Below are 21,967 nucleotides of genomic sequence, written 5' to 3'. Positions count from 1 at the left end.
CTTATCATATCTTGTCTTAGCTTATCGTATCTAGTCGTATCTTATGGTATCGTATCTTGGCGTACCTTGTCATATCTTGTCCCATCTTGTCTTATCATATCGTACTGTACCGTACCATACCTTGCCATATCCTCTCATATCTTGTTGTATCGTATCTTGTTGTATCGTATCGTATCGTATCTTGGCGTATCTTGTCCTATCTTATCTTATCGTATCATATCGTATCGTATCGTATCGTATCGTATCGTATCTTGCCATATCTTCTCATATCTTGTCTTATCTTGCCTTATTGTATTGTATCTTGTCATATCTTGAAGTATCTTATTGTATCTTGCCATATTATACCGGATTTTATCTTATCTTATCTTATTATATCTTATCTTATCTAGTCATACCTTATGGTATTGTATCTTGTCGTACTTTGTCGTACCGTATCGTATCGTGTCATATCTTATGATATCTGCTCTTATTGTATCGTGTCCTATCTTGTCTTAGCGTGTTGTATCCTGTCGTATAGTATTTTTTCTTATGTTGTCATATTTTGTCGCATCGTATCGTGTTACATTTTGTTGTATCTCGTCATATCTTGTCTTATTGTATCGTATCTTGCCGTATCTTATGGTATCATATGTTGTTGTATCTTGCCTTATCTTATGTATCAATGGCAGGGAAAGTGGGTGAATACACTTTATGCCGACCATGTATTAGGCAACAAACCTCATTCAATCCTCTGCACAATACTTTTGTTTTTTTAAACTCAAGCGACCTTTAGTCACAAATCCACTTTGAATTCAACCGTGTTCCACAGAGACTTTTTTTTTTTTTGACTGAGACATTTTCCATTCTAGCTGGGACCAAAGGAAATAAACCTGAGGTGTGATCTCACATTAGTGTTGCTGGGCAGAATTAACAGCTCTGCTCTGGATCTCGGCTGAATGAACAGCGGGTTGCTGGGAAGTTACCAGCAGAGAGGGACACTAGGGTAAGCGTCACGATTCGCAGACCGACTTCTTAGCCAAAAGTCATAAGAAAAAAGCCCAATTAGTCCTGCAGCTTTAGAGGGGTATTACGCTACAGAAATATAAAACACTTGGGAGTATAGTTGTATATATGAATATATATCTTTACGGAGGCTATCATTTCTGATAGAGGGGTCATTCAACTTTAGGAGCTGCATTATACTGAGACGAGCTTCTGTTCCAATCAAGTAAATTAAAGAGCAGAAATAATATTAGAAAAGTATTGTATAAAAATGATGGTGCAGCTCTGAGTAGCAGTGTCATGCTCCCTGAGCAGAATTTAGATACCTCACACCAAAATCCTCCCTCAACACATTCACCTCTTTGTCTCCATAATACCCACTTCAAAGAGGACATGACAGCGTATTAAACTGAAGCATTTTATATAGAAATCCAAGCTGACACTCACATTCACGCAACAGCACGCCAGGTTCTCTCCATTTTCTGGCTCAACCAACCGTTGGCACCGACTGGTTACTCAGCAGCGGGTGAGATGATTTTACCGGGCCACGGTAATTAGGGGGAGCTGGGCCAATGACCCACGGCCGCACTCGCGGCTCTCACTCGCTCTATTTTTAACTGGAAACTCAAGAGGCACTGGAGTCATCAGAAAACGCCGTTCCAAATAAAACCCAATGTGGAAAGAAGGTCAGAAATGGCCACATCTTTCTTGGCTGAGGCGCTGAGGCCGTGTCATTATCTGGCAGTCTTCATCTGAATAATGCTACTCCAGACTTTTACATAATAGGAAACATGAGCCGACTTCATTGGATTAACCAGGAATGAGCTTTACCACCAAGGTTATATAACTTCAGCACTGACTGGGTGAAGGTTGAGTTTTTACTTGCGCTGTTATTTGTATGTACGGTACATCGTGGGACATATGGAATATGTTTTTAATCAGAGTCATTTTCCGAGAACAAATCTCTTTTCAGGAACGGCACTGTCGCAGTCACAGTTACTCACATTCACACGTTGAAGCTGCCTGGTACCACAGCCTCAGCCTCAGCCTCGGCCTCATCCGTTGAACATTTGTATCAGAGATGGAAATAAGGAGGGCTGCTAGAAAAACACACTCTCTTTTACTCTGCCCTGGACCCTGTGTCTATACATTTTTTAATCTATTTCAAAAACTGTACTGACAGCATGTAAAATGATCTTTAATTGGGTGTTTTTCATTTGCTTGCTCTGTCTATGTGCATTGATTAGAGAAGAGGTGCACCGTCTCTCCTGATAAACCGTCTTGCTTCCAGATTTTATCCTGACCGTGACAGCCTTCGTTTAGCTACAGCTTCCTAACGCCACTTTGGACAATGCAAACTTCTTTTTCAGTTCCTCAGAGGAGCCGTCTGTCTTTGGCTGATAATTAATTCTGACAATTCTTGGCCCGTCACACAAGTCCTTATAAATCAGTTAACACTACAACGCTTAAATACATCATATTTGATGCATCAGCTTCTGGGACCTCTGCACATACAATCAATACTTTTCTAAAAGGCTGACTTGTGTTGAGTTTTTTTTTTTTCTTGCAGCGTGCACCGATATTACAAAATGTTTTTACAAAGTTTATGTTATTGAAGCAACCTACACACTAACTTTAAACAATATGGTACAGCAGGTATATATGGTACATTTACCTGAGTCGTACCATAATGCATTTCATGATGCAATTTGCATCGATGCTATTTTTTTTCTTCGATTTAATTAAATTGATTATTTAAAACATTAAAATAGGTATTCATTGATTCCATATTAGCGGAATTTTTTAATATTTATTTGTGATTTTTCTGTGCAACCTAAAGTTGCAGAGGTTCACTTGGTGATTATTGTTGGTACTGGTAGTTTTCCAATATATATTCACCAATTCAAAGAAGAAATTCAGAGTATGCAAACATATTTTAGTCCATCTTTGCCTGTGCAAAGGCAGAAATTGTTTTTTTCTTCCAAAGGGGAAAATAAAAAAGGTCATAAAAATAATCCTGTTTGGGTAAAATACAACCAAACCAACAGAAATTAAGTTTTTTTATTCAGCTTTTATTTCTAAAATAAAAAAAACTGCAACCAGTAAATCGCCATAAATGCCCCATGTATCAACCATCATATCAAAAACCATATGACAAATAAATTTATTGTTTGCTTCAGAGGGTGAGTTAAAGCTCAGAGACATGCAGGACGTTTATGGATGCTACAGTTACTCTTTCTACTTTTTAATTTACCAAAACTTGTGTGTACAGCTGTAAATATGAGATGAACAGGGTGTTAATGGAGAGAGCATGTGTTGATGGGAGGGGAGTTGTGGTCTAGACATGAGTTCTCGGTCCAGTCGCCTGAACCTGTTTTCAGCCTCGTAAAACACCCCAGCAGACGCCTGAGTCCTCGCTGCCAAATGTCCACAGAGACCGGACTGTCAGCACCGGGCCACTGTGGTTTTAAAGGTAATGGAGGACTCGTTGGTTTCCAGGCTGCTGACTGATGGCAGTCTGGATTCACATGCGCTTCAGAGGCATTCGTCTCTCTGTTCATACTCAGCTGAGACATTTCAGCTGACAACCCTTCTGCGGCTATACATATTTATTTTATAGTTTCAATTTCATTTTAGTGACGTTTCTGATGTGTGTTCTCAGGGCTCTGACATTTATTTCCATATTGCTCTAATGGAAGAATGATCTGTTAATTAAAGAGTGTGACTTTCATCTGATAAAGTCTGAGGGGATTGTATTTGTCCAGCAGGCTCTGGTGGAGCGTTTCTAAATGTTCGTCTGCTGCAAAGTAAGGCTGTGTTTGGCTCCGTTTTCTAATTATACAGATATAGGAAATACAAACCCCAATTTCACTGAAGTCGGGCCTATATCCCACTGATTAAACTACAAGGACAAAGATATTTAATGTTCAAACTGAGAAACTTTACAGCATTTTTGCACATATTCACTCATTTTGAATTTGATGCCTGCAACACGTTCCAAAGACGCCGGGACAGGGGCACATCGTGTTCCATCAACTTTCCTTTTAACAGCACTCGATAAATGTTTGTGAACTGACGACACTGATTGCTGAAGCTTTTGTAGGTGACATTCTTTCCTATTCTTGCTTGATACACAACTTCAGTTGCTCAACAGTTCACTTTGTGCAGACCAGCCTAGTTCCTGCATTCTTTTACTATGAAGCCACCCTGTTGTGATATGTGCAGAACGTAGCTTGGCATTGTCTTGCTTGGATGGCAGCATATGTTGCTCTTGTATGTACCTTTTAGGCATTAATGGTGATCCCGCGGGCACTAACACACACCCATACCATCACAGTTAATGGCTTTTGAACTTTGAACAATCTGAACAGTCCTTTTCCTTTTTGGACACAACGTCTGTGATTTCCAAAATGAAACGTGGACTCGTCTGACCACAGCTCACTTCGTGCCAGTTCATCTCAGACGAGCTCGGGGCCCGTAGAAGTTTTAACTTGAACTTGTAGATGTAGTGATGAGCTGTGTTAACTGACAACGGTTTTCTGAAGTGTTCCTGAGCCCACATGGTAACACCCTTTACAGAATGAAGGAGGTGACAGGCATGCTTGGTTTTCAGTTTTGCCACTAATGTAGAGATTTCTCCAGACTCATCTAATATCATCTTTTGATGATATTATGGACTTTAAATGATGAAATCTCTAAATTCCTTGCAACTGAACACTCTGAGAAACACTGTTCTTAAACAGTTGGACTATTTGCTCACACAGTTGTTCACAAGATGAAGATAAGCACCAATCATTCTAGGTATGAGACAAAGGTGTGGACCAAATCCCCACTGTGGGTTAAATAAAGCATTATCATATCGTATCTTGTCATACTTTGTCAGTTCTCCTCAAAGCACATAACCTCATCCCTCCCTTGCTTGTGAACAACTAAGCCTTTGATGGAGGCTCCTTTTATACCCACTCACGACACTCACCTGTTTCCAATTAACCAGTTCACCTGTGGATTGTTCCCAACAGGTGTTTTTTTGAGCACTCATCAACCTTCCCAGTCTTTCGTTGCCTCCGTCTCAGCCTCTTTGGAACGTGGAATCCAAAATTAGTGAATATTTGCAAAAAAAATATCAGTTGTCTTTGTGGTGAATGCAGCTGAGTATAGGTTGAAATTCTAGGTTGTGTTCTGCTTTTATTTAAGTTTTACACAAACTTTACTGGGAGTGTGGTTTGTATATTTTTCATGTATCGATGTGGCGATTGATCCAAAAACACAAAGCCGCACGAGAGCAGGGTTACAGAAGTAGAATTTAAAAAAAAAATGCTATTGACTGTATGAAGAAAAAAAAAAACATAAGGTTGGGAGCTGCAGTTGGGAGTCTGGGTTTAAGAAGTCATATAGAATGTCTGGTATTAAGACAGATGTAGTTTACTGCTTTCACATATAAGTCTCAAACATAGCGTTGCAGGATAATTTAGTTCAATGCATCAACTCTCTTATTCCAGGAGTATTTCTGTGCTCATAACTGCAAAAAAATAAAAATAAACGATGTTTATGTAAGTGAAAAAAGTCAACACTTAGAGCTTTAAATGATGCATGAAATCCATATGCCCTTAAACTGATGCACCTGCATGGCAGCTGTGACATTCATGGATCAGGGTTGATTTCCACGCTTACAAGTGGCTGCCGAGCGTCCCGCGGACAGCTGCTGCTCCGGTGTGTTTCTCCGCGCTTTGCGCTATCGCTGCAATTTGTTCGGCAGTGAATCGGCGCCTGGTGAACCTCCACGGATCAGTGGTTACATTCTTCATTCCGTTGTTTTTCAGCTCAACACTATATTGATTCCAGAGGTAAAGCCAGAGGGAAATCAGGTCCCTCTTATGCTACCTCGTATATCAGCGAGCTGAAGTAATAAGAACCAGAGTAGCATGATGAATTGTATTCGGTATGAATCGCACTGTGACACGATGTATTGATTTCTCCATGACGGAGTGCGTTTTGGTGTCCTCCGTGTGGCAGGTGGTACCCATGGAGCTTGGGGCTAAATATGTGATTACTCTGTGTGATTCGGAGCCTTCGTCATAAACCTGCTCGGAACATTATGTTGTCATCCCTCTACACTAGTTTTAGGACCCTGATAAAGTGCCGGTGCAACCTGTGTCCATCCTCAGTGACACCAGTGGATTCTCTCTAACAGAGGACAGATTGGTTGGTGCCGTTTGGGAATCATTTTAGTCCACAGCCATGACCAGAGTGAAAAATCTCAATGCACTGGAATTTCACACATACAGGATCAGACACTTCTGATGAGCACAGTCTCACCGCATGACAAAGTAGGCCGGGACCCGGTTCGACTACGCTGCCTTCAGGACGCGTGGGAGCCGGCAGTGTTATGAGTCAGCGTTTCATACACCCTAAAATCACGTTACTGGTGCCGCGGAGAGAGTCGCATTATTTAGCTGCTCTCAAAAGCACACGAAGCATCAGTCAAGGTGCACACACTGTGAATAACGCTAACAGCCTACAGCTAAACAGCCACCGGTTAAAACAGAGCGAGAACTTTTCATTTTTCATTTTGGTTTCTAGCTTCACCAAACATTAGCTCGTCCTCTAATTTTTACTGAAGTCACTGAATATTTTTAATCAAGGTTCAACAGCATCGACAAAAAACTGTATACAACAATCAGGCAAAACATTATGACCAACTTTCTAATATTGTGTGGGTCTCCATCAGAGAATGGACATGGGCCTTCTGAGGGTCTCCTGTGGTGTCTGGCAACACAGGGTTGTTAGTGGGGGGCCTTTGAGGGGAGAGGCCTCTGTGGATCATCCCACAGATACTTGATCAGTTCCTAGTGAATTTGGAGGCCAGGTCAACACCTTGTGCTGTTCTTCATGTTTTTTTTAGTTGTTCCTAAAGTGTTTTTGTGTGTGTGTCTGTGTCAGGCTGCATCCTGCTGGGGATGGCTGCTGCCATCAAGGAGTGTCATTGCTATGGGGTGGGGGGGTGCCTGGTCTGGTCTAGGTGGGTGCTACATGTCTAAGTAACATCCACACCAATGAATGCCAGGTCCAGAAGTTTCCCAGCAGAACAATGAATTGTCACAAGATGCTCCATGTTATTTACTTCTCCTGTCAGTGGTTTTAATGTTGTGGCTGATCGGTGTAACTTGGCTGCTGGTTAATAACAACAAGCATCTGTTTAGTAGAAGTGTACGTACAGAAGTGCCTCGACGACATTGTGAGTGCTGTGACTGTCGGCTTTAATTTCCTATCAAAATGTTTTTTGTGAATTAAAGTGTTTTTTTGATCTGGTGTTCTGACCCAGAGATCTCAAAGGCTGACTCATTCACTCTGAATCCAAACGTGGCATTTAAAAAATGTTTTAAGCTAAATTTGAGATATGAGTGGTTTGACAGAAACAATGCCATTTCCTGTTTTTATGGCGACAGTGAAAAAAGTCCTGGAATACCCTCTGGCGCTCTGCTGGCCATAAATCTTGGATGGCTGGTTTTCCGGAGTGAGCTTCATGCATATTTCAATCTGAGCCACCGTTGAAGCAGGTGACCAGCTCACACCAGTCACCACGAACGACCCCAATCAATAAATCAGCAGGTGTGCTGCTGACTGTAGATCCCGATGAGCAGCTCAAATTCTTCCTGACAGCAGCACGAGTTACTTCCCCTCTCGCAGCCCACACGCCACAGACAGACTGCACATCTGCAAAATGCACGCACACACACACACACACACACACACACACACACACACATTTGCCTAAGTGGCTGTGTGTGAAGTTAGCTCAGGGACTTTCACTCACCTCCCTCAAACTCTGTCTGACAGTTCCCAGAGTTTTCCTTCAGGCTTTCTTCCTCGTTGATGATGATGTTCTCGATGTCCTTCATGGTCAGATGGTCGCGGAAGGCGTAGAATAGGATGTGTTTCAGCTCCTCCAGGGTGATCCTCTGCATGTCGAACTGCGGGATCAGAGATGGGGAGGAAATTTAGAAAAAGTGTGTATTCAAGTGCAGTATGCCTGGCCGTGTAGTGTATGATCGGAAGACGAACCAACGCGTGTGCACTCGTGACACGACTAATTGCAAACTCCACGAAAACGTCACAAAACTCCACGTCACCCTCACCCTGAGCTGTGGAGCACAGACATCTCTAAACTTTTTATAAATGTGCACTATAAGCACAGAAGATGCTCCAGTAATTACCTCCCATGGACATCCCAGAGATTCTTTTGAATCAGAGCGTTGCATTTTTTAAATTAAATTCACTGGTCTGAAAGTGATTGATTTATGGTCCACTTTCTGAAAAAAATCAATCCAAATTAAGGCACATCCACAGCAGCGCTCGTAAATCAAAGAAGTTTGAAGGTCTTCTCTGAGAGCAAAGAGCGGCGGAGAAGTTTTTTTGAATCTAAAGTTCAAGGATACCGAGTTTGATCGGAGGAAGACCTCTTTGCATCTGATCGTCATCTCCCTGCTGTACTTCTCCACTTGAGAGTGGCAATTTAAGCAAGACGCGGTTTCATTTTCTCCCACATTAAGATGTTTAAAAGACGCAATGCAATTAAGCCAAACAGAATACGTGACTGAGAATGAATCCATAAAGAGCAGTGAGCCCTGAGCAGCTGAAGAGACTGTGAATTGGTTTAAATGTTATTAACGTACTTTCCCACATGTCCTCACTCAGTAAACAAAACTAAATATAACCGCCTACTGATAGTAGAGTCTCTCTGCTTTGGCATTCACTGGTGTGGATGTTACTTAGACATGTAGCACCCACCTAGACCAGACCAGGCACCCCCACCCCATAGCAATGACACTCCTTGATGGCAGCAGGATGCAGCCTGACACAGACACACACACAAAAACAAGCATCAGGTATGTGGGATGATCCACAAAGGCCCCTCCCCTCAACCCATAGGACCCAAAGGCCCCCCCACTAACAACACTGTGCTGCCAGACACCACAGGACACCCTCAGAAGGCCCATGTCCATTCTCTGATGAGTCACAACTGTTTTGGAGGCACAAGGGAGACCTGCACAATATTAGGAAGGTGGTCATAATGTTATGTCTGATTGGTGTATAGCTCTACCTCGAAATTTAAGAAATTAATCTTTCTCCCTTTTCTATTAGTTGAGTGTGAGGGGATTACATTAGACAACAAGTGACAGGGAGGGTCCCTAGCTTTAGATCTATATATAGAGAGGTTATTTTGGACATATCCAACAAACACTGAACTGTGATTATCACCTTTTCTACTGATGTCGACTCCCCGGCCTTGAACCCAGCGGGTGGTTGGAGTCTTTTTTTTTGTGCTGTCTATCACGACTTGTGTCCCTGTCCTCCACCCAGGGAAACAGGAGCCCTGTCCTATCCTTGTATGACCCCTGAAAAGGAGGGTAGCTGCACAGAGGAGGGATGAATATGCAACGAGATGGCTAAGCCAGATCGATCCGGATCAATGACGATTCCGAAGCTGGAGCAAGCAGAGGGGTAATCTGAGTTAGGAAATCCAACCTAACTCAGTTTAAAAATACTAATAGTAATTATTATGTGCAGAATCCAACTACAATTTGCGTTTATGAACCCCGAGCACTTCCAGGAAAAGAGTTTGTTGAACCAAAACCAACCAAACAATATTAAGTGCAAGCTAAACACAATGGAATTGCACAAATGTGTCTCAGATTTAAGGAAATATACATGATTTACATCCTAATTCTGGAAGGATCCCTGACTCACGCCGCTCTCAATCCACCCAAAGTGCATGAACACAGCTAAATAAGAGTGGGAGCAGATTACACCAAGACTCAAATTCCAATCACTCCATTGGACTGAAACTAAGTCGAGCTGGGGCACGACGTCAAACAATCTTGTTACAGAAGAAAAGTATTGCTTTTTTTTTTTGTTTGTTTGTTTCTTCTTGTGACCTTGAATGTTTTCTTGACGAATCAAGAAGAAGACGTCTCTTTGTAATCTGAAACGATCCGTGTGGTCTGTAGACATCAAGTCAAATTTATAATAACGCTGCAGTGAAAACGATGAGATGAGACCTGCAGACGACACCAGGGGGGAGATCTAACAGTGGACTGGACTCGTTTTATGGTTCAAAAAGCAAAAAAAGCATCTAACAATAAGACAGCCCACAATATTAATGCTATCAATTCATTACTACAAATCCTTAAACCTCACGAGTTTGTTATGCCGAAGGATAACGTTCGCCACACTCAGTCGCTGGATAATCACGTAAATCGCCGACATTTGTTATCTCTTAACCTCAGAGTGAGCTAATGAACCCTCACGCTTGAAAATGTTAATCAGCCTGCGTAAAGATTCATTATCAGAGTTAATTAAAAGCTCAGGGTCACTGCTTCGGCTTTAGTTTGTGGCGTCTTCAATCGACGGTGACAATAAATGTTGGCAATTTAAAAAGTTAAATAAAAGTGTGTCACTAACACGTTCAAATCTGTTTTGCTGTCATTTAGTTTTTGTATTTGTGAATACTAACCCTAACCCATCTTATATGACTCACCATGGGTAACAGATTAAATAAGACGTTTTTCTTTTTTTTGTTTCAAGCACAAATAAAATGTCTCACTCTGTCATTTAAATGAACTGATTTATTTAAATCCCCTCGCCTCCCTGTTGGGCAACAGAGACAGGATGAGATGCTAACTTGTCCTAAACAGACAGATGCACCTGAAGCAATCCTGCTGCATCTGCCACTTAAAGTTATAGCCGACTCCTGTGCGACTTCTCCCCTACGGAGGCAGGTCGGCGGTCTAATTGTGTTTACTCAACCTTCGCGCAACCTTGCTGCCTCCCGAAGACGGCGTCGCTGACAGACATCAAGAGACTGCCGCAACTTCATTTGCGAGGGAAAACAGAGACGAGCCGGAGGACAGCTCCGTCCACGCACGGAGCCGCTCCTCCGGTGACAGATAAGAAAAAAGCCATTTTATTTTCACTTTCCATATCCCACAGACTTTCTCAGAATATATTCACATTCAAGCATCGGGTGACCTTTATGAAGAATGTGGTGAAATAAAGGGGAGTAAGAGAAGAATGACACACCTGGACCTGAAGCGACTCCCACAGAAAAGATCTTTAGCGGGACGCCCAGCGCTGTGTGACCTACAGTTTTATTCTCAACCCCACGCAGGAAACCTTCGGCCGTCTTTGTCACACATTCTTCACAAAAGTTCAGTCTGAAGTGCAATCACATGACTCAGGCAGCTGTGCTTTTAATGGGGAGTTCGGAAAAGTTGGAAATGTCACATGCTGTTAAGGCCTGCTGTGGCCGGCGCTCAGAACCAGACTTGTGCTGAAATGAAACTGAACCCCAGCCAGACTTATACAACCGGAAGAGATTCACATGGGCTTTAAATCTCCTCTGAGGTGGAGGCTTACTCGTTTATCAGTGATAAGCGATGAATAAGCTTCCACAACGTCAACAAGATGCGGGGATTTGGAATCGATCTGTGGTGTCTAAGACTGGTCGATTATTGTTCAGTATGCGGGCACTCAGAACTGCAAAGGGTTCAGATCCCTGTTGGGTCTGTAAAAGCCTAAAACAACTTTATGGGTGAGGAGTTTCCTCCACAGAGCCTTAGAGATACAGTAGGAGGAGGTGGTTCAGGTATCTTGTGAGGATGCCTCCTGGACACCTCCCCTAGGAGGATTACCCGGGACCGTTAGCTTTGAGGATTCCCAGAGTTCGCTAAAGGGATTGTGTATCTTGACTGGCCTAGTAATGCTTTGGGATGTGTTGATAGGGAGAGAAGTATCTGGAATATCATCTTTACCCTGTTCCCACTGAGACTTGACTTCAGATAAGCAGATGAAAATGGATGGATGCATCCAGGTCACCTTTAGTAGCTAAAGAAATGACTGATCCAGCTGCATTTCTTCTGATTAACAGGTTAAAATTTAAACAAATGGATCTGACATCGTACACCTTTTAACACTTTTAAAGGGGAACTACTGTACTTTTACAACCTGGACCTTATTTTTAGCATAACATACCATCGTTTACTCACCAATATCACTTTTGTTTTGCATTACTGCTATGGTTTGTCCACAACCTCAGAATCGGAAAAATATTCAGCCATGTTACAAAAAACTAGCAGAAGCAAATTACAGGTAAACAAGCCGACCGTCGTGGATTCGTGTGCCGCTCAGAGACGACATCGTCCAGGTCAGAAGACATCATCCGCGGTCTGTAGGTCAATCTACAGACCCCGGATGAGGATAACAGGTAACTCCGGACTCAACGGGGAATAGCACTAGCGTACGATAACAAAATATCGACGAAATTAACGAGTTTCGCGGCAGATAATGCGTTATTTAGAGGCTTCGTCTCGATGCCCTGGTGCCCTTGGTGAGTAAACGATGGTATTTTATGCTAGAAATAAGGTCCAGGTTGTAAAAAACAGTAGTTCCCCTTTAAAGTTTCACAACCGTAACACTATAAGTCAAAGAGTGGACACAAATGGTAGGAAGGGCTGCTTCGGTTGAATGTCCAGTTGTAGTTGATACAGGATCCAAAAGACCATTGTTGTGTGGTGGTTTGGACTGATGCCTCACAGCAAGAAGGTTCTGGGTTTGAATCCATCGGTCGACTGGTTCCTTTCTGTGTGGAGTTTGCATGTTCTCCCTGTGTCTGCGTGGGTTCTCTCCAGGTACTCCAGCTTCCTCCCACCGTCCAAAGACATGCTGGTTAGGTTCATTGGTGATTCTAAATTGGCCGTAGGTGTGAATGTGAATGGTTGTCTGTCTCTCTGTGTTAGCCCTGTGATAGACTGGAGACCTGTGCAGGGGCAGCCTCCAGAGGACAAGCGGTTACAGAAAATGAATGAAGGATAAACCATTACGGAATGAATGTGAACTGAAACATGGAGTAAGTTTAATATTAGCATAATCAAGCTCCATCTAAGAAGATGATTGTCTCACCCTGGCAGGAACACTGTCCTCAGACTAAAGGATTTTTCTTACTCGCATGGATGTCTGCAGAGTGGATACAGGGGCTGTGGAGGGAGTCACCCTAAAGAGAGTGGTCTGTTCATCTCTGCACTCGTAAATGAGGCGCCTTCAGCTGCTCACACACACGGGCGGTGTGAAGGCGCCAAGAGCCAGCATCCATCCATCTGCTGAGTTCAGCCCTTTGCAGCACGGCCAAGTTACAGCACACGAGACGAGGAGTCCAATTATATGCGTCCGCTGATCCAGATTTTTAGTGGCAAAAATGTTAACGCATTTAAGACACGCTCTAGGCTGGGAGCAAGCTGCAGGGTCAGTGATACGGAATAAATACAGAACAATGCACCAGATACTCGTTTTGTTAAATACACCTCCTCTACCTCTATTAATATGACATTCTTTCATAGAAGTGGATTGGGGGAAAGTGTAAGGGGTTGTTTTTGCAGATTTTTCTTTTTTTAATGGGTAAATAAGCCTGACCGCCAAGGGAGACAAAGGTACAGGTGTGTCACAGACAGAAATGTTAGTGAATAAAGACACCTGGCAGCAGGTCTGGAGCTGCTAGAAAAACTGTTAACTCCCCTGAGATCAGCGGGTCTCGACCTCAACGCCTTTACGTCCTGACAAGACAAACAAAGAAACAGGACAATATAGAGATGAGGCTGCGTAGACAGGCTGTGTATGCACTTACTGAATATTTTTATGGTGCACTGTCAAAAGAAAAAGAGAATAAAAAATAGAAGAAAAGCAAATCGGTTTGCGATCCAGGAGAGGATGACAGTTCTTTCTCCCCTTCTGAACAAAACTGCATCCTCTTGCACTTTTGGAAGTTGCAGCCTTCACTTGAACAATTTCCACATTTTCTTCAGATGCTGCAGACCGACCTAACTTGCATCACCATCCAGTCATGAATCAGAGGAGGAGAGGAGTGAGAACGCCCCCCCCCCCCCCCCCCCCATCCCTTCCACTCGTTAGATATTTGCACATGAACTTAAACGGAGGATTCTACGTCGACACGTTAAAGTTAATAAGCTTCGATCTTGACAGCTGTTAGCCGCCCAGCTCCTGACTCCCATCTGCTGCATGTGAGACAAGTCGTATAAAGTAATACCTCGTCATTGCCATCTAACAGTCTCGGGCTGATAATATTTATTGCGAGGGCATTTATTATTTACAGAGCAGTTTATAAGCGCTCCTGCATTATTCATGCTACAGTATATGAATCTGCTTGAGAATATTCACGTTCTCTGACTCTTATATTCGTGTCTGAAGTTTCAGTACAGCTTCTCTTTGCCGTGATGTATTCCACGCAAACACAGACACAGCGCTGCTCGTAAACCACATGTTTATTTATTGCACTTACGTTGAGGAAGCTATTATTCTGATTCACGCCGTCTACAGTATAGACTGTGTGTGCGTAAGCTGCAAGTTGACCGGGGTTAGTAAATTCATTAGGCCCTCCTCTGCTTAATGGCCAACATGCACACATTCTCTCCCTTGTTAAAATGAAGGCTCAGCATCTTTATCGATCTCCGCTCTTAAACATCCGATCTGTCCCCCTCTCTCTCTCTCTCTCTCTCTCTCTGAAACGCCCAGAGCTTTCTGGAGAAATTTATGTCTCCATTACCACTGCGTCACCCGGCCATCAGAGGACAGAAGATTAATTGAGTTGAAAGAAAAGAAAACATAACGTGCGCCGCGGGGGTAAGAACAGGCGGGAAAATGATTCGGGGCTCATATCTAGAAGCAATCATGGGAGTGTTGGAAGTGACAGAAACATTGGCCACATGGGTCGCTGAGGACTCGACCTCAGACTCCTCTGAGACCTTTAAGGAAAGTTCTGCAACCTGTGCAGGTAACGCCCCGTGATCAGTCACAGCAGATATAATTATCACGCCGCCACGCACACCTTCCATGGATGTATTTTCTCTAGATGCAAACAGGCAACAGATGAACGTTCACATCAGGTACCTAACAGTGTGCGAATCCTTCAGGGAAATCTATTTGAATCTCAGTACAGACGAGTCTCCCCGTCAAGAGGCTCGCTCACTTTAACGTTCACTTCTAATTTGCTGCGAGCACAGTGGCACGAAGCCAAAGCCCAGAGTGAATCAACGGGACGGCAGACTCTAGCATGGCTTTACTCAAAGGCAATGTGAGGAGAATAAGGAAAGAGGAGGGATTACCTGAAGCACACTGAGCAAGTTATCAATAGCCAATTACTGTTAGTATGATTAATCAAGGAGAAATTACTTCCTTTAACTCCCGGATTGCGGCGGGCTACAGGAGCTGCCTTAGGGCTGCTCTTCTCATTAGCAGGACTCAGTGGATCTATACGGTGTGTCCGGTGTAGTCCTGTCCCTGTCCTCTTATAAGACTGAAGAACAAAAGAGACAGACAGGGCGGATGACAGAGGTCGAAGAGGTGGAGAAGAAATGTGCGAGCAAATTACTCTGAGGTTTAAAGCATTCGATTGGAGTTTGATCCAAACCTGAAAATATTCAGCGCACGGTTTAATTAAACCCATAGGGTGGCTTCAGGACCAATGCACGAGCCTGAGACAATCCATTGATACTTATATATATATCTACCTAATGCATTTCTTATCTTAAAGGAGTCAAAATATAGAGATCAAACCCAAATAAGTGAAGAGTACAGTTTAATTTTCCATTTCATTCCTTTACATTCAAGCGAACATCCAACATTAAATGCAGACAGATCCGTCTAGCCGCCTGTTTATTCGCATATCTGAACTGAAAATCTTCACAGACACGTCACATTAGGAGCTCTGTTTTAGCAACTCGAGACCTGCATCACCGGGGACTCGGAGGCTGCTCTTAAAAGCCAACGGGAAATGTTAATTCATGCAGCGCTGCGAGTTCAGCAACCAAACTGCAGACGCTAAATGATGAACGACGAGCCTAGATCTTTTGAAGTCGTTACATCCACATTCACTCCTCATCCTCACGGTCTGCAGCCCCTGATGGGACTTTAAAGAGCAGCTGGGAGAATAAAGGTACAGTACGCTGACCAGCGCTGTGAAATGATGAACAGTGAGAATCAGGCCTACGTCTTTTCGATTGCACTTAACTGACAAATGAGTTTCTCCAATCACCTCAGTAGAATCCTGCACTGCCATTACTTAGTAGATAAAAATGAAGAAGGTCCCCTCTAGGAAATCCAACATGTCAGTGTGATGTAGTCGGAGACATTTATTTTGATTGGCAGATACATCATTAAAATTCTGGGCACTCGGTAACACAAATGATCCTCCAGCACGCCTGTGTCTGAGTGTGTGTGTGTGCGTGTGTGTAACTTTGTGTTGCGTTTTCCTGTGAATCGACTGTGCAGAAAATGCAGTAATGTGTCGCTGACACTTCTCGGAGCTGCGGTCTGGACGAGAGAGAGCTGTAATGAAGTGAATCACAGAGGTAGCCAAGCTGACTCACATGTAATTAAAGCTACATGGAACATAAGGAGGAGGGGCCGGGCCGAGGAAAAGGGAGCAGAAATGTCACGTAGAGTGCATGAAAAATGAGCTCTTCCCTATCAGGCGGAAAAAAGCTTCACATGATGAAGGGAGCCGCCCCAAAGCACGAGTCAAAGACTGCGAAGTTAAAGCGCTGGCTTCTCAGGAGGCCGGGCGCCGCTGCAAAGCTTCAAACATCGGCATCCACGTCTCCTCGTGGCGAAGAGAAGGAGTCAACGCACAAGACTAATTGGTGCGGCACTTTGCACCGCTCACAGCTTTTATATCCACATAGCTGTTCAAATGGTTAATGTCTGAATCTTAATGAGCCTCTTACTGCGTAGTAGTGTATATCCTGATATTATTTGTGTCTGCTTATCCACAGATACACAGTTTCTTCTTAGACTCTTAGACTTTATTCATCCACAAGTAAAAATAAAAATAAAATAAACTGCACCCAAAGGTGACGTTCCTCCTGCAGCAACTTGTCATTTTCCGCTCAACGCCAACATGAGGTAAAATGTCCTGGAACAGTATCCGGGTGTGCAGGAGCAAAGTGCTATTGTTACGTGCACTATAGTATCAGACTTACAGTTTATTCTGGGTAGCTGCAGTGATGTGTGATGATTAAAAGCATCAGGTCAAAGCCACAAAGCATCAATCAGCCACAAATTTATGACTAATATTGTGTAGGTCTCCCTTGTGGTGACTCATCAGAGAATGGACATGGGCCTTCTGAGGGTGTCCTGTGGTGTCTGGTAACAGGATGTTGTTAGTGGGGGGGCCTTTGATCAGTTTGGGATCTAGTGAATTCGGAGGCCAGGTCAAATTACATGGAAATCTGATTTAAAACATATACACCAATCTGGCATAACATTATGACCACCTTGCTAATATTGTCTAGGTCTAACTTGTGCCTCCAAAACAGTTGTGACTCATCAGAGAATGGACATGGGCCTTCTGAGGGTGTCCTGAATCTTGTTAGTGGGGGGCCTTTGAGGAGAGGGGCCTCTGTGGATCGTCCCACAGATACTTGATCAGTTTGGGATCTAGTGAATTTGGAGGCCAGGTCAACATCTTGTGCTGTTTTTTTTTTTTTGTTGTTCCTAAAGTGTTTTTGTGTGTGTGTCTGTGTCAGGCTGCATCCTGCTGGGGATGGCTGCTGCCATCAAGGAGTGTCATTGCTATGGGGTGGAGGGGGGTACCTGGTCTGGTCTAGGTGGGTGCTACATGTCTAAGTAACATCCACATGAATAAATGCCAGGTCCAAAAGTTTCCCAGCAGAACGCTGAATTGTCACAAGATGGTCAATGCTATTTACTTCTCCTGTCAGTGGTCATAATGTTGTGGCTGATTGGTGTATAACACATGTTTGATATGGTTTAAACTTAAGCTATCATGTTGCTAAACTAAAGGTTACATGATGAAAATAAAAAGGAAGTACCGGCCAGCTTTACTTTTTATTTTTTAATATTGATGTGAGTGAGCAAACCCAAATCTGATCCAAGGTCAGTTCTAGTAGCTTCATTTGTTTTGACAAAGCCATTTCAAGCTTGTAACTGCCTCAAAACATTTTATCAATACTTTATATCAGTATCAGTTGGTACATTTTGCTTTTAAATGGATGAAACTTCAGAAAATAGTCACAGCATGACATAAAAAACCTCAACCTGCCGTCATGAATATTTCTGATGATGCACATAAAACTTTTTTTAGACATGGGACCTCTGGGGCTGGACTGTGGAGTCTGCCGCTGAGAAGCTGACAGCTGGCGCTCCTCCAGGGCAATTTGGGTTTCCGGGGTGGAGCCTCTGAGGATGTGGCTTGATCTAGCGTACCCTGCAGGTGCTCAATTGCATTGGGATCTGGGGAGTTTGGAGGCTGGGTCAGCATCTTGGGTTTGAGTTTGAGTACCTGAGAGTGATGGCGTTGCATCAGCTGTTCCTAGGGTGTTTTTGCAGTGCGGTGGTGGTGGTGTGGGGGAGTGTACCTGTCTTTAACCTTGTGGCTGATGGTGTATAAGGATGACAATGAACCCCCCCGTTTACCCTGGTCAAGATCAAAGTTAGCTCTAATAACTCGTCTGGAGGACATCATGAAGGCACAGCTCTGGCTCACAGTCAGAGTGAAGGCCTCAGAGGAGAAAACTGGCCACAGATCAAAATTCTCTCATGATAGCGCTATAAGGTTTGTCACGAGTGAGACAAATGGAGTCATTTTCATTCACTTCTCGACCTCTTCGCTGGAGCACGTTAAAGGAACAACGCTCAGAGTAGATCAGATTGTTTGAAGGAGGGCGATTAGGTGCACGGAGGGAACGTGAGGACATGCGGGTTGATTAATCGTCCCTAACGTCGCGTCTCTGTGCCAGTCGAGGCCATAATATGACTCTTCTCCCTTCTCTGCCTCAGCAGCGGGAGACGTGAACGCCTCGAGAGTGCGTTTACATCCTGCACGTCGGCCTTGAATCCGTCAAATGCTTCGGCAGCTGCAGGTCAAGACGAGTGCTGGCTCTCCTCGCGGCGCCTGCCTGGAGCAGGACTCCTGACAGTCAGCAGTTCTTCAGGGGAACGGCTTCATTTGAATTTCAGCGATTTAGCACGGCAGACTGGGAATCTCGGAATTATGCTTTCATCAATGCATCCGATGAGGGTGAAATGATGAAAAAGGGTAATTGCAGACATTACTCAAAAGTACCATTATGGCTCTAATAGGCTTATTCAAATAGTGTCACATAACGTTCCACTTGGTCAGAGAAAGGAAGAGGTTCAACAGTTCAAGCTAACTTTCCTCAATGCAAACATTATTCATAAATAAACTCACCGAAGGTCATTATTTCTATGCTATTCTAGTCGACAGTTCTCCCGCGTGACACTGATGATAATCAAACACGTCTTCATTGATACTGATATCGACTGCAGCTTTGAGAAACACGTCCTTGATTTGCAGTCGTTACGTCGTGCGTGTTTGTTCTCACGAGAAAGCGAGCGCCTGTGCACAGCACCTGCCTCCAGCCTCCTCTGACTGTGAGTCACAAACATACGACGCCGCTCACCGTCCAAACCGCACACATTTTTATTTATCCGCTTCATCTTATTTCATCTCATCTCATCTCAGGACTGACCTGAGGCTGCTGGGTCTGTGCCAGTTCTTAAAAAGCCTCCACGTTTGATGCGCGGATTAATAATCTGCCGACACGTTTAATCGTGATATTACGATCAGCAGCAACAAACGGGAGGAAGGTGGAGATTAGTTTTAGTCCAGTTTATTCATGGTCAGATCAACAGTAATCCGTGCAAGAAGAGCAACAGCAGAAGAACGCAATAAAATAAAAGTGTCACCTCAAGCAGAAGCAGAGGACATCCCATGAAGAGAGACAACTACCGGTTGCCTGACTATAAAAAAGTACTTTTTATCATTTTTTGATATTGGCTTAGTGTTGTTATCACAAAACAAACTCACCTTTAAAGGGGAACTACGGTTTTTTACAACCTGGACCTTATTTCTGGCATAAAATACGATCGTTTACTCACCCATATAACTTTGGTGTCATTTGGTGTCGTTCGGACGATATTTAGATCCGCGTAAATCCATATAGTGGGAGTGACTGGGGCACCGAAACGCAGCCTCTAAATAACGCATTATCTGCCACAAAACTCGTTAATTTCACCAATATTTTGTTATGATACACTGGTGCTATTCCCCGTTGAGTCTGGAGTTACCTGTTATCTATTCGCGGACGTGCAGCGGTTTGTTGTTCTTTGGCCAGCTGTTCCTCTCTCTGCATCCGCATCCTCCTTTCAACAAGCTCCTCATCCATATACTCTGGCTCAAAACGGTAAGGACGTCCATCATATACAAAGTTGTTGTCTACAACCTCAGAATTGGAAAAATATTCAGCCATGTTGCAAAAAAAATAGCAGTAGCAAATTACAGGCCACGTGGGGTGTGTGCGGCGCTCAGAGATGACATCATCCAGGTCAGAGGTTAGTAGGTCAATCTACAGACCCCGGATGATAATAACAGGTAACTCTGGACTCAACGGGGAATAGCACTAGTGTATCATAACAAAATATTGGTGAAATGAACGGGTTTTGCAGCAGACAATGCGTTATTTAGAGGCTGCGTTTCGGTGCCCCATTCACTCCCACTATATGGATATATGTGGATCTAAATATCGCCAGAACGACTCCAAATGACACCAAAGTTATATGGGTGAGTAAACGATCGTATTTTATGCCAGAAATAAGGTCCAGGCTGTAAAAAACGGTAATTCCCCTTTAAGCTTGAATGTGTCACAAGAAGAAACAGTAATAAAAGTACGGTACTGAAGAACATTTTCCGTAGCTCCTGTAAAAACCATCCAACTATCAAATATATTAGAAGTTATTTGTTTCTAATAAGAGTCTGACGGCTTTTATTATTGTAATTTCTTGCTCATTTCTTCCTGCAAACAGCTGCATTAATCAATATTACAGGTCTGATCTGTATTCCCCCGGAGTCCACCGCAGCGCAGAAACAATTACAGAGCATGTGACAGACTCCACTGAGTTTCGGGACACCTCTCACCTGTCTCTAGAAAAATCATCCCGACCCACGCATTATTCATCAAAGCAGAGTTGTTCCAAAGTCGTTATGAATTATAAATTGTAGCCGGGCTCAAAGGAGGGGAAAAGGGAAGATTAATGGATGTGATTTAAGATGGAAGTCTACATTTATGAGCCAGACGGACCGTGTGTCTGAATGTCAGGAGCAGAGAAACAAGTTCATATTTACACCGATCAGCCACAACATTGAAACCACTGAATAACCCTTTTGGACCTGGCGTTCAGTCATGTAGCACCCACCTAGACCAGACCAGGCACCCCTACCCCCAATGGCACTCCTTGATGACAGCAGCAGGGACGTGCACAGACATTTGGAGGGGCTATTGCTCTAACCTGGAAAAAGGGCACCACGCCCCCCCTCAAACACCAATCAGGCTCCGGTCATAGGATGTTATTAGTTTCCTTTGGTTCATGTTACTAACATTAATAAAAGGCAATGTTGCGTGACGTGTGGGATCATTCCACAGAGGCCCCTCCCCTCAAAGGCCCCCTAACTAACAACATTGTGTTGCCATGTCCATTCTCTGATGAGCCACCATAAGGGAAACCTGTACAATATCAGGGATGCTCTTTTGGGGATTGGAAACAATCACCAATTTCCTTTTTCAGTCTGAACATACAGTAGATATGTGTAGAAGCCTAACACAATATAAAGCCAGACTCCTCGCTGATTAACTCCTTGAAAAGAGAGACGATTTTATTCCAACGTACTCTATAAAACAAGCAGGATGGTGTGAATATCTGCTCATTAGACTCAGGGCTCCTCCTGCGCCTCTTCCTCCTGACGCCTGCTCACCTCCGACTCCAAACTCTCTGCCCATTGTTTTCTAATTAATAACAGCTTTTATTTTTTTATTTTTTAGGGGGGGATTCACCGATATCGTCTCAACAGCAACTATTTAATTACTTCTTATTACTTACAGCC

The 21,967-nt window shown here is 43.6% G+C and overlaps 1 protein-coding gene across 3 annotated transcripts in view; it reads right to left on the bottom strand.

Annotated features, from left to right (window-relative positions):
- The window catches only part of caln1 (calneuron 1), a gene marked incomplete at its 5' end in the record, with an annotated part of 58,757 nt that overhangs the window by 1,954 nt on the left and 34,836 nt on the right, over positions 1–21,967 (bottom strand). For all 3 annotated transcript variants that reach the window (XM_084559195.1, XM_084559194.1, XM_084559196.1), the window contains one exon: positions 7,796–7,952. In XM_084559195.1, coding sequence (XP_084415321.1) covers positions 7,796–7,952 — 157 coding nt within the window. The remainder of the gene's footprint in view (positions 1–7,795; positions 7,953–21,967) is intronic.

The sequence above is a fragment of the Chelon labrosus genome (genome assembly GCF_963514085.1).
Source record: "Chelon labrosus genome assembly, chromosome: 13".
NCBI classification, from domain to species: domain Eukaryota; kingdom Metazoa; phylum Chordata; class Actinopteri; order Mugiliformes; family Mugilidae; genus Chelon; species Chelon labrosus.
This window is presented reverse-complemented; position numbering and strand designations above follow the sequence as displayed.